At 43.8% G+C, this 12,304-nt stretch overlaps 1 protein-coding gene across 1 annotated transcript in view; it reads right to left on the bottom strand.

The window, feature by feature from the left end:
• Positions 1-6,345, bottom strand: part of PLPP3 (phospholipid phosphatase 3) — a 94,513-nt gene extending 88,168 nt beyond the window's left edge. The window contains exon 1 of the mRNA XM_047788910.1: positions 5,579-6,345. Coding sequence (XP_047644866.1) covers positions 5,579-5,717 — 139 coding nt within the window. The 5' untranslated portion in view covers positions 5,718-6,345. The remainder of the gene's footprint in view (positions 1-5,578) is intronic.
• Positions 6,346-12,304: the final 5,959 nt, after the last annotated feature.

Here is a 12,304-nt window from a genome sequence, read left to right as displayed (position 1 = left end):
CACAAAAGTCAAGAGAATGTTCCTGACCTCACTCAGTACAAGTTTGGAGCTCCTGTTTCCAGACTCCTCATCCTTGGATGACTCCCTGAGTGAATATACAATCAAGAGCTAAGCAGAGAGGAAGGACCACATAGACATTCAACAAATGGGAGTGTCAGAGTTCCCGTCATGGCTCAGTGGTTAAGGAATCCGACTAGGAACCATGAGGTTCCGGGTTCGATCCCTGGCCTTGCTCAGTGGGTTAAGGATCCCACGTTGGCGTGAGCTGTGGTGTAGGTTGCAGACGCAGCTCAGATCCCGCGTTGCTGTGGCTCTGGCGTGGGCCTGTGGCTGCAGCTTCGATTCGACCCCTAGCCTGGGAACCTCCATATGCCGCCAGAGCGGCCCAAGAAAATGGCAAAAAGACAAAACAAAACAACAACAACAAAAAAATGCAAGTGTCATTCCTCTATTAGAAATCGGTCCCAGAATGTCACGTGGCAGCCTTGGACATTAGACATCATCCTGCCTCACCAGTCGTTTCACCGATATGGACCCATAGACAACCACCCTGTCCACAATTACACAAGAAGCTGGGGCATTGGTTGGCATGGAACCTGAACTTCTGGCTCCAAGGTTCCCGTTCTCTTCACTACATCACATGGCCTCCCTTTCACTATTAAAAGTGAAGAGTTTAATAATAATACATCATGATTTGATGTATCCCATAGATGGAATTAGTTCTAGAATTTTATCTCAGCCATTTAACGGTAAATCAGGAAGCATCCAATGGAGCTCCCATTGTGGCTTGGCGGGTTATGAACCCGACTAGTATCCATGAGGGTGCGGGTTCGATTCCTGGCCTCGCTCAGTGCGTGAAGCATCCAGTGTTGCTGCAAGCTGCAGTGTAGGTCACATACTTGGCTTGTATCCTGCATTGCTGTCATTGTGGTATAGGTTGGCAGCTATAGGTCGGATTTGACCCCTAGCCTGGCAACTTCCACATGCCACAGGGGCAACCAAATAATAATAATAATAGTAATAATAACAGGAGCTGCGGTTACAGGCCTATACAGAAGCCACAGCAACACCAGATCCAAGCTGCATCTGCAATATGCAGCGGCTGGCTGGATCCTTAACCCCCTGAGCAAGGCCAGGGATCAGACCGCATCCTCATAGATCCTAATCAGTTCTTAAGCCACTGAGCCAGAACGGGAACTCCTAGAACCACCAAATTTTATAGCATAGTTGCTGACCATCCACATTCCTCTATTTTCACCCATTTGAGCTTCTTTCTCTTTGCCTTGTTGACTGTTCCCTGGTGGGGAATGACATAGGAGCGAGGTCTTTCATGCCAAACCCGCCCAAGCATCTGCTCCTTCAAATGTCTCCCACCCCCACCATAAGCTCAGCTCACCTACCTTCCAGTATCAAAAGCCAATGAAGACAGTCTTTCTCAACAAAAGAACTTTCTCTAAAGAAGGCTCAGGGTACACTGTTATGGTTAGAGGCTCCAGAATTCTGCTTAATTTTAGGGGCTCCTTCTCAGCTAAAGTTTAGATCAATAATGAATGGAAATCCTTTGTCTTCAACTTCCTGGCCCAATGTGACCTCTCGGAAGTGGATGCTTTATGGTCTTCACATTATACCAACATTACTGAGTTTATTTCATGGTCTCGTCTACCTATGATTCTGAGACACAAAAAATGAAGACAACCACAAAACCTTCATCGAGGGCTCTGGATTCGAAATCCTTTGGATCTGCCCAAGTCTTGTGAGATGACAAATAACTTTCATATCCAATCTTTCCTTTGACCCTAACAGCAACATAATGGAGTGGCCATTTTGATCACCATTTCACAGATGGGCTAACCGATCTCACAGGATGAAGGGCCTTGAGCAAAGTCCCCAAGCCGAAAAGCTGGACCTGTCTAACACTGCCCACCCATCGAAGTACATGGGTTGGGAGAAGGAATCAGTAAACACCTGAGGAATAAATACAGGGAAGAAACGGGGGGTGGGAGCAGAGAAGCTCTGCGTGGATTTACCAAACCCTTTTGTGCTCCAGCCATGGGCTGTCATCTGTGCTTTCCTTGGAACCACACTGACTCACGGGATAAAAGGGTACCCTCGAAATTGACTCATGGGATAAAAGGGTACCCTCGAAATCTGGGACTTACTGAGTGCTAGAACTGGTCCCCCAGTCAAAACCATGCCTTGGGGCAACGAGACCACATCACTGATCAAAGAGTTGAACCACCTTTATTCATTTGCTTTGGTGCAAATGACTAAGTGGAAAAGGCAGTAGGGTAAGACTTTCTGCAAACGGAGCTTCAGAATTTTCTAATGAGAATCTGAGTTTCAGGATTTTTCAGAGGAGGAGAGAAAAGGAGGATGGAATCCAGTCATGCTCACTGAGGATTAGGGATCAACTCAGATTGAACTCATGGTGAATCTCAGTTTTCTCATCTGTAAAATGGAGATAATCTCTTCATAAGGGTTGTAGTGAAAAGTACATGAACTCATGTATTTTTTTTTTGAAACAGAGCCTAACCAAGCTATAGACAGTAGCTGTGCCTTCGCCCTTGCCTGAGAATATCCTCTGCTGCTCTCTTGTAACACGGTACAGCAGAAGCACTGTGCCCGAAAAATCCCAGAGGCCACACAGATTATGCAATTGAAAGGAAAACAAAATCCATTTCAGAAAAATCTGCAATGCAAAGATTCCTAACTGTATTTACGAAAGCAATGATCAGCAAAGATTCACTGAGAGGTAAACTCCCATTGGCGATTCTGGACACCAGCTTCCTTGGGTCCTCACAAGGACAGTGGACTCCCGTTTTATTCACCAAGAATTTAACGTTCCGAAAAGGTATGTGAAAGGAGTCAAACTGCTTGCATTCTTCTACTTACGTAACACGTATATTGCACATCAGCTTTTATTTTTTCCAGACACAAGGAGAGGAAGCTTGCTGTATATCTCTGTGAGAGAATAAACAGAAAACTGTGTCTCCCTTTTTCATAGATTAGGGCCTTGTAATCCAGACCATATGATCAATAAACTACATAAAAATCAAATCATACTGACAGTTGTAGGCAAAAGAGAACCACGTAGAAACAATTTTTTAGGACTGTGATGTGTGGAATATTAAAATCACATGTTGTGTTAATAATTTTCTTGTGGGAGCCCAATCAAGTTCTCCTGCATCAATTTCTCAAGTAAATGTTTACCTCACTGTGTTTCTCATTAAAGGTGGTAGAGAGGCACTGAATGAGTGATACCATAATTTGGCCTATGCATAAGGGAGACACTTTGAAAATGACCTTGTTGACATGATGTTAATGGCAAGGCCCATAGCCTGAACACAGATAGCTACATGCTTCTGACAGTAAAATAGAAGGTTCTGTTACCTTATTAACTTTTTTGCAGTAAACAAAATTATTTGCTGGAACAGACCAACAGTGAGTGAGTAAACTTAAACAGCTAGGTATAGAATATTAGCTTCGGGGAAGACACAGGGAGAGCTGGGGCAGATGAGGAGATGAAACGTGCAAACATACATCTTACTTACACCATCAACGCACAACAAGTGTCTTGGGGTTTCTGTGTGCCTGGCTAAACTATAGCTAATATAGGTGTGTCTTTTTTGTGAATTCCTTCACACTCTTTCCTTTGATAAGAGACACCATCTCTTGGGACTGCCTTCTGAAATCACAAGGGGGGAAAGAGGAGGGGAGAACAATAAAACTGTCCAAAGGCTGTCAAGCATGTTCTGGCTCTGCTTTCCTAATCACCAAGTAGGAGGTAGGAAGGTACATGGAACAGACAGTGTAGAAAGAGTTCACCCTACCCCCAACAAAACACACCAGTAAATACTGGGAAGCCCCAGGCAAGTTTACAGCAAACAGCTTCAATGTGTTTATGTGTTCATGGTACTCCCCCAGGACCAGGGAGGGTCTTTTAAAAATTCAATAGCTTGGCAGGGAGACTTTAAGTACTAATCTTCCCACTGTGCATAATGAGCCTTCAGTTGCCTTCAGGATGGTAGGCCCCCCAGTGACAATGCCTTTACATAACATCTTAATGATGAATTTATATGAAGAGATAGGAATGGGATTTGCCACCTGAACCACGGTTACCTTTCTTCCCTTCCCTAAAGCACAATTTGACCTTCGGCTGTCTGCTTATCCAAAGGGAGCCATTCTTATTTTTAAATTCTAAGTCCCTTCTTTCTCAGACTCACAAAATTGACGATGGACAGTCAAGCCAAGGACAGATGGACTTCAGGAAGGACTGCAGAAAGGGTCCTGAACACAGGGATGCTTAACTCCAGCCCCAGAAGTCTGGGCTTTGCCTACGCTGCATGGACAAATCCATTTCAAAGGGGACTTGAGCCTCCGTGCAGGAGTTAGTTCTATTTTAAGGGAACTGAATTGGGAACACAGATGTTTCTTCAGTTAGCAGAGTTGGCAGAACAGCCCCTGGACCAAATCCGAGTTCTTAATGCAGGAAGGGGCCTTGGAGAGCATCTGGTTCAGCCCACTCACTCAACTGATGAGGAAACTGAGGCCAAAGAGGCAGTAAGGTTGCACACCCCGCATGTGGCAGAGTGGCAGTATTGTGATGACAAGTCCAGCATGCTTTCCTTGACACTATGATTGGCTTAAAAAAAACCAAAAAACAAAAAAAAAACTACGCTGATTTCAACCTCGGGGCTCCCGTACATTCCTGTCAGTAGTCACCCCCCGCCCTGGAGGCGAGTTCATAAATCCTCTTTACCAACTCCCACTCCAGTCCCTTTACTCCCACCTCTTTCAGCAGTGGCTTCCAACTAGCTGGGAAAACAGAAACGGGGCTACCGCCTCAGCTTTCCGGGAGTACAATGAATTGTGGTCCTGAAGCATGACCCTGGCTAGTTTTCCCAATGCCTCAGTTTCCTCATCGGTGAAATGAACTTTCTCGCTCCTCCTGCACCGAGTCGGGGAGACGGCTAGTCAAAACTACCACCTGGCACACAGTAGGCGTCTGCAGAATCGGTACTCTGCATCAAGCACCCTCCCAACCCCTGGAGGGCGTTCACGAGAGCAACAAGTGAAAAGGCCGGCTTGCAAGTCCTGGGCCGAGGCAGCCCGGCGGAAAGGCTGGATGTTTACGTTCGGCCCTAGGAAGGCAGCGCTCTCCGGAGAGCCCGGCGCTCCAGGAGATCCGTTTTACTCCATGGAAGGCAACCAGCTTTACGCCGGCTCTGGCTCCTGCTTCCACCGACTTCCCCTCCCTCTCCTAAGAGGACAAGCCCTCACCTTTCGTGGGGTTCTGCCTGCGTTTCCAACTGCAGGCAGCTTTTTAGATTGAGTGTCCAAGTGGCCCGCGAAAGCCTAGAGCACGCCCGACACTCCTTTACAGGCCGGGGAGGCGGCAGGATCGGGGAGGGCGGGAACCCGGGAGCGGGGAAAAGCCTGCGGGGCCCCTGGGGCGGGCAGCACGGCGCGGCCGGGAGACGGGGCCCCGCGCCAGGAGCGAGCGCCGAGCTTCGCGCGCAGCCCCGGGCCGGGCTGGGACGGGCGCTGAGGGCCGGGGGGACAGAGGGGCTGGGCTCACCCATGAAGAGGCAGAAGAGGTCCAGGCAGATGAGCAGCACCCGCTTGCTGCCGCCCTTCCTCGGGTTGTTATTGAGCGCCGGGCTGCCGCCGTTCTTGCTCTCCGCGACGATAGCCTTGTCGTACTTGTAGTTTTGCATGGCGCTGGCCAAGACGCCCCACGACTGCAGCCACACACCCAGACGCCGGGGTCGCCTCCCGACCGAGGCTTCTCGGGGCGCGGCGGGAGAGTGCGGCCCCGCTGCCCCGCTTCCAAGGGCAGGCGGTGGTGCTTTCTGCTCCCTGGTGCTCCTCCGCTTTTCCTGTCTCAACCCCGAATCGTTCGAAAGTCCAAGGGGAAGAGAGTCAACTCCCGAGCAGAAACTTCTGCAGCGCTGCGCTGCTCCGGACGCGCGGAGCTGGCGTGTCCGTGCGCAAAGCAGCGAGGGGGCAGCGCGGGCGCTCGGCCACCTTCCTCCGCAGCTGGTTGCTTAATGAATGGGAGCTGCGCGGAGCCCAGCCACCTCGGAGCGCTGCCCCAACTCCTACTTTCCTCCTCCTCCTGCTGTTGCTGCTGCTGCTGCTGCTGCTGCCGCTGCCGCTGCTGCTGCTGCCGCCGCCGCCGCCGCCGCCGCTGTGATCGCCTGGGTTTGTTTTCGGCACTTTTATTTCATGAGGTCCTTTAAAAAAGAGAGAGAGGCAAAGAGAGGGACCTCCTTACTTGGCTCAGAAGGGATTCCGAAAGCACAGCCCCTTCCTTAAGCAGCCTAAGACGTAGGATAATTAAGGCCACATTTTCCCCCACCCCCTTCCAAAAAAAAAAAAAAAAAATCCTAAAAGGAAAAGTTACTTTCAAACCAGAGAATCCGGGAGCCCCTAGCGTTCAAAAACACTAAATTGTCACAAAACGAGAAAAAAAATATGTAAATAAAAAGAAACAGCCTTGGGTCAGGCAAACGTTGAGGCTATACAGCTAAAAAAGCGTTTCTCCTCTTTTATCCTCCTTTACATATTTGGGGCTTTCAAGTCTTTGTTTTGATTTGAATCGTTTCCTCCTGAAAATAAATAAATTGTTGGGGTTTTTTTGCTTTTTTTGTTTTGTTTTGTTTGTTTGTTTGTTTTTTGAGATCTGAACACTCAGCACTGGATACTGGGCTAGATTCTGAGGCTCAGAACAGGAAAAGGACTGCACCGGCTCTGGGACTAGATCCTGTGGCTTGGAATCCTGGCTGTGGCTCGGTGCCTCTGTTTCCCCATCTGTAAGCTGGAGATAATAACTTTCTCCTAAATAGAGTAATTATGAAGATGTCGTTAGCTAATCCATAGACGCTCCTGGAACCCTGCTAGGTACATAGGAAATGCTGTGTAGGTGTTAACCTTTGCTTTTTCCTTGGAGTTCCCAGCCCTCCAAATCCCTGCCAGTTCGGCTGGCCCCCAGCCTGCTTGTATCAGTATTGAGTGTTGGGGGGCAGCTGTCCAGGGAAGCAGGAGAGCTCTCCCAGAGCTAGCATATCTCTAGCTTGGGGGGGCAATCTAACGCTTTGCAGTAGAGGCTGTCATATGCTTTCACAGTCTTCTATGTGAATTAATTCTCCCCCAGACAGAGCATAAACATTTCCAAGGCAAGGACCTTTCCTTCTATCTTCCATCATGTTCTAGATCATGATCTTTTTTTTTACTGACTTGTTATAGGGTTCAGTATCCCTAGATCCAGCCACTTGGCCTTTCTCCAATAGTCCTTTCCCACTCCACACCCTGGCCTCTGCCTCCCTCTGCCTCTGCACATACATCCCTTCTCTAACTACCAAAATGCTTTTCTTGCTTTAGAATCCTCTGAAATAGCACCTTCTCTCTGGGCCCTTTCTTGATCCCCGGACAGAATTAACTTCACCTTCCGCACTTGGTTTGCAGCACTCTTGTAGCACCTATTACAGTCTGATTTGGTGTTATAGTTAGTAAAGATGAGTCCACTCTATAGATTATCAGCTCCAAAGCCTCTCCCCAGTACCGCACACAGAGTTTGGTGCCTGCTGAATGAAGCTCAAGTCAGACTGCGTAGCAACAAGTGGGCTGGTAAAGGAAGGCAAAATTGCTGTCTTCTGGAAGCAAGAGTAACTGAATCTCTAAGACAGCTCTGGATGAAGCTAGGGTACCTAGCTGCCCATCAGACACAGCATTTTCCTTTCAAATAGCAGCAAGTCAAAGCCAGGGAAACTAAGAGAACAGATTTCCTAGACAGCTTTTCAGTGAGAAATGCCTTCTCTTGACATGTTAAAACAGCAGAAACAATATGAAGCTGATTTCACTATTACTGACATTCTAAAAGGAATTCCCGGATTCAAGGGTCTTCCCTGGCCCACCAAATTCTCTTTGTTATGATAATCATCCTTGAAGGTCTAAATCGCCAAGCCACAGCTTTGAGAGCAAGTTCCTGTAACTTCAGCAGCCCACTCTGATCTTTCCCCTCCTTTGAGCTTCAAAAGTCCTAGGGCATCGGTGGCCCCTCAGACAGCCACTTAAATTCCACTGTATGGTACCCTGTTCTATTATTTGAATTTTATAGTTACCTCTCTTTACATTTCCTGTCTGCTTTTTCTTCTCTGTGAAATGACTTTTATTAATTTAAGAATAGACATTTTTAAAAGCCAGACTTTTACTGTAGTTAAATGGTATTATAACTCAGCAATCATTGTTGGGTCTCTTTAAAGTTACTGGATGGTAAACTTTGGCTGGCACTAGTTTGAATACTAGGAACCCTTTTGGCTCTGAGGTTCCCTGGATTAAACTCAGCTACTTATTAAGAAGGATAAAAATCTGTTATTCCAGGAGCCAGTAAAAGGGAAAATAAATGGATGTTTAAATAAGAGCTTTATATTCCCATTTACAAGGCTCTGTGGACTATTTTTCTCATAACAAAAAGATCACGGTGTTAATTGATGCATGTGGTTGGATGCAAACAACTATTACATTTGGATAACTCTTCAAGGGAAGAGAACACTACAGATATTCATTAAAATTGACTTGAACAAGTCATAATACAGTGTCACTATCATTCTTTAGACAAAAGGAAATAAAACAGCCTCCCAGGATGCATACATCTGAAGGCCTCTTTGCTTTAAATCCTAAAATTGAACAGTCTAACTAGCAAGCAAAATGCAATGGAACAAACTTGATTTAAAATGGTGTTATTTCAAAATAATTAAGTAGTTAAAATTCCTGGTAAACATAGCTTACCAAAATACACATCTGAAAATGACATCCCACTCACTAAGCCAGTCTGTATAAAAACTATTATAACATCAGTGGGGATAAATGCCTTTTAAAGATTAACTTATTATGTGTGGTAACAACAGCACATCATTCTTAAATAACTGATACCTCCCAAGAGATTTAAACGGCCTTCATTTCTAAGACCTCTTGTTACCTCATAATTTTATTTCTCTCTCTCTTCAACCCCTCGCATTTAATAATTAATCATTTTTTAAATTTTTTGAAAACGCATGAATTGGCTCTGGAAATATTTAAAGGAAAAGTAACTGCGTTTCTTTACTTCAAATTGTGTAGTTAAAAGGTCAGGGCCCAAATTTCCCAAGCCGTTGAAATTCACTTAAGGAGACCTAAGTTTGGGCTAACAAGTATTCATTTATCCAGGTTCTTTAAAAGCATTACATTCCACCTCTGGTTTTTACCAAACAAAACTTGTTGGCTTACCACTGCAAGTGTTGGTTTCAATATCATGGGTACTCCCACAGGACTAGAGACCTCCCCCGTAATACTCCTAAGACAAGGCAGGAAGGAGCTGAGGATTTGAGGTCTGAATATCTTGGCTGTGCTGTTTGACCTGAGATACACTAATCAAGCTCTCTGAACCTTCGTTCTTCCACTTTGCAATGGGACTGATATTTTTCTCTGGTTCTGGGGACTCAAAACTAATAATGAAATAATACATTTGAAAATAGCTATTACACAATAGGTAGCTGACAAATGTTAATTGAATGTTAATATTTTAAATGAATATTTCTACAACATACCTATTTTAAATAGACATTAAAATGTATTCAGTATAGATTAATTTTTTATAATTTATTGGCGTATAGTCGATTTACAATGTTATATTAGCTTTAGGTCCACAGCAAAGTGAATCAGTTTTATATATAGATAAAAAATATATCTTTCTATATAGATTTTTTTCTATATAGATTATTATAGAACATTGAGATCTCCCGGTTACAGTAGGTCCTTTTTAGTTATCTACCCTATAAGTATAGATTAACGATAAAAGTCTTGGTAGCTCTTGTATCAGACTGCTTAGGTTGAAAATAAAGATATGGCAGAGAGACAAAAAAAAAAATATTTATCCAGTACTGACTCTGAATGTACCATTTAATTTTGTTCATTTTCCCCTAAATATAATAACACCTTCAGCGTCTCTATCTCTTTTTGAATGTGCAATTTCTTGAGATTTCTGAAGGTGGTAAATCAAACATGCTTATTTCTTCTAGACAATTTAGTTATACATTGTTTTCTTCAGGATCGGTTGTGAAACTAGAAAAAGCTATTTGCTTAAACTAATAGTCTTGTGCAAGAAAGAGTACTTTCATTTTAAAGGCATTTTCACATCTATCATTTTATTCTTACAACTCAAAGTAGGTGGGGTTGCTATCATTAGCCCAATTTATGGATGAGAAAACTGAGGCAAGCCCATTTAACTGGCTATAAATGGTTTTCCCTGAAGGTAAAATGGAAATATTCTAACATTAGCTCACGCAGTGTAAATTAGAGCCCTTTACAGTTTATAAAGGCATTTACATTCACCGATCTCGTTTCAGATGAGTAAGGCAGAGATTATCTTGTTTTAGAAATGAAGGCATTGAATTTTTTTTTTTTCTTTTTAGGGCCACACTTGCAGCATATGGAGGTTCCCAGGCGAGGGGTTGAATCGGAGGTGTAGCTGCTGGCCTACACCACAGCCACAGCAACGCAGGATCCGGGCCTCATCCGACCTACACCACCACAACTCACGGCAACGTCAGATTCTTAACCCATTGAGCAAGGCCAGGGATTGAACCTACATCCTCATAGATGCTAGTCAGATCCACTAACCACTGAGCCACAACGGGAACTCCATAAAGGTATTGAATTTTTGAAAGATAAGGGATTTGCTTAAAGTTGGAGGTAAGGAGATTCCTGAAGCACTAGAATTCCAGATCTCTTAATTTTGAAACCAAGATTCTTTTCTTTACACCCTCAAAGGTGCTTAGAAATTTCTACTTCTCAACCATGTTTTCATAGAGTAATTTAGAGGGACTGCAGAATTAATCTCACGTCTTTATTAAAAAGATGGAGGAGAAGTTTTATGCTGTTTTGTATTTTCTTACAGACTTGGAAAAGACCAGCATGTTGCATCTTGTGTCACTGAAAAGAAAGATTTAGGTTCATGATTTGTCAAGCAGTTATTTGTTACAAAAAGGGAGCTTGAAGAACACAACACAGAAGAGTTACTGTAAAGCAGCCTCAATTCATGTCAATATTTTTACCTTTCTGCAAGCAATAATCTTTTCTTTAGCTAGAAATTAGAGCAGTTAAGAGCTAACTTTATGAACATTCAAACAGTTAATGTTGTTCATTAAATCTTAAAAAAAAAAATCTAGAATGGGAAAGAACTTACAAATAAAGAGGTGGCAGAATTTGTCTCGAGTGGGTGAAACTGGAGCGTGCTCCATAACTCAAACAGAGACCCATGCTGCCACCTTGTGTCACTGAGGAAAAATGCTATAACTCCCAAAGTGAAAATTGTCAGGCTTGGGGGATGGGTTGGGGGATGGGGAATGGTTGCAATGGAAATTCAGAATTGTTATATCATATCATATACGAAGTAATAATAGGCCAGGGTTATTGATATTTTCCTGTCATTTATATGATGTGTATTTATTGAGCACCTGATAGGTACCAGATACTATTCTAGGAGCTAGGGGTACAGCAATGAACAAAGCAGATGAGAATTCCTGTCCTCACTGAGCCTTTAGTTCTCTATTTTATATGTATGAACTCATTAAACAGCTCTCTAAGGAAGGTTTTCCCATTTTTACAGATGAAGTTACTGGAGGAAAGAGAAGTTAAGAAATTCTAAGATTATGAGGCTACTAAGTGGTAGGGCCTGGATTTGAACCTAGGCAGTCAGACATAGGAGCTACCGAGACTTTAATCATTAATCTGTACTGACTAACTTTGTCCTCTATCTAAGGCACGCAAGGGCAAGATCAGTGGTTTTTCACAAGTGATACTTTAGTTGTGTGTGTCTGGAAAGAAAAGTAGTAAAGATGTGTGTGTGTGTGTGTGTGTGTGTGTGTGTGTACACATACAAATACAGTGATGTAATTATTTACTGAATTCATACATAGACACATTCCATATCCATATTCACTATATGCGTATATGTGTGTGCTTATTCACTGTATATGTATGGGTATTTCTTCATTCATTTAATCACTCACATTTTCATGAGCACCTATTCTCTACTAGAATTCATGCTAGATGCTAGGGATAATCAAATGAAAGCTTATGACCCCTTTCCTCAAATAACTCTTTTTAGTCCAAGAAAAACATACATACTTGCAATATTGTCCTGGCACTTATCACATTTTTTTGTAAGGACTTATTTTCTTCAAAAGACAATAATCGTCAGACAAAAGCCAAAACTTTGTTCCTAGCATGATACATAATAAATCATCAAAAAGTAGTTGTTGAA

This window comes from Phacochoerus africanus, chromosome 8, assembly GCF_016906955.1.
Source record: "Phacochoerus africanus isolate WHEZ1 chromosome 8, ROS_Pafr_v1, whole genome shotgun sequence".
In the NCBI taxonomy this organism is placed as follows: domain Eukaryota; kingdom Metazoa; phylum Chordata; class Mammalia; order Artiodactyla; family Suidae; genus Phacochoerus; species Phacochoerus africanus.
This window is presented reverse-complemented; position numbering and strand designations above follow the sequence as displayed.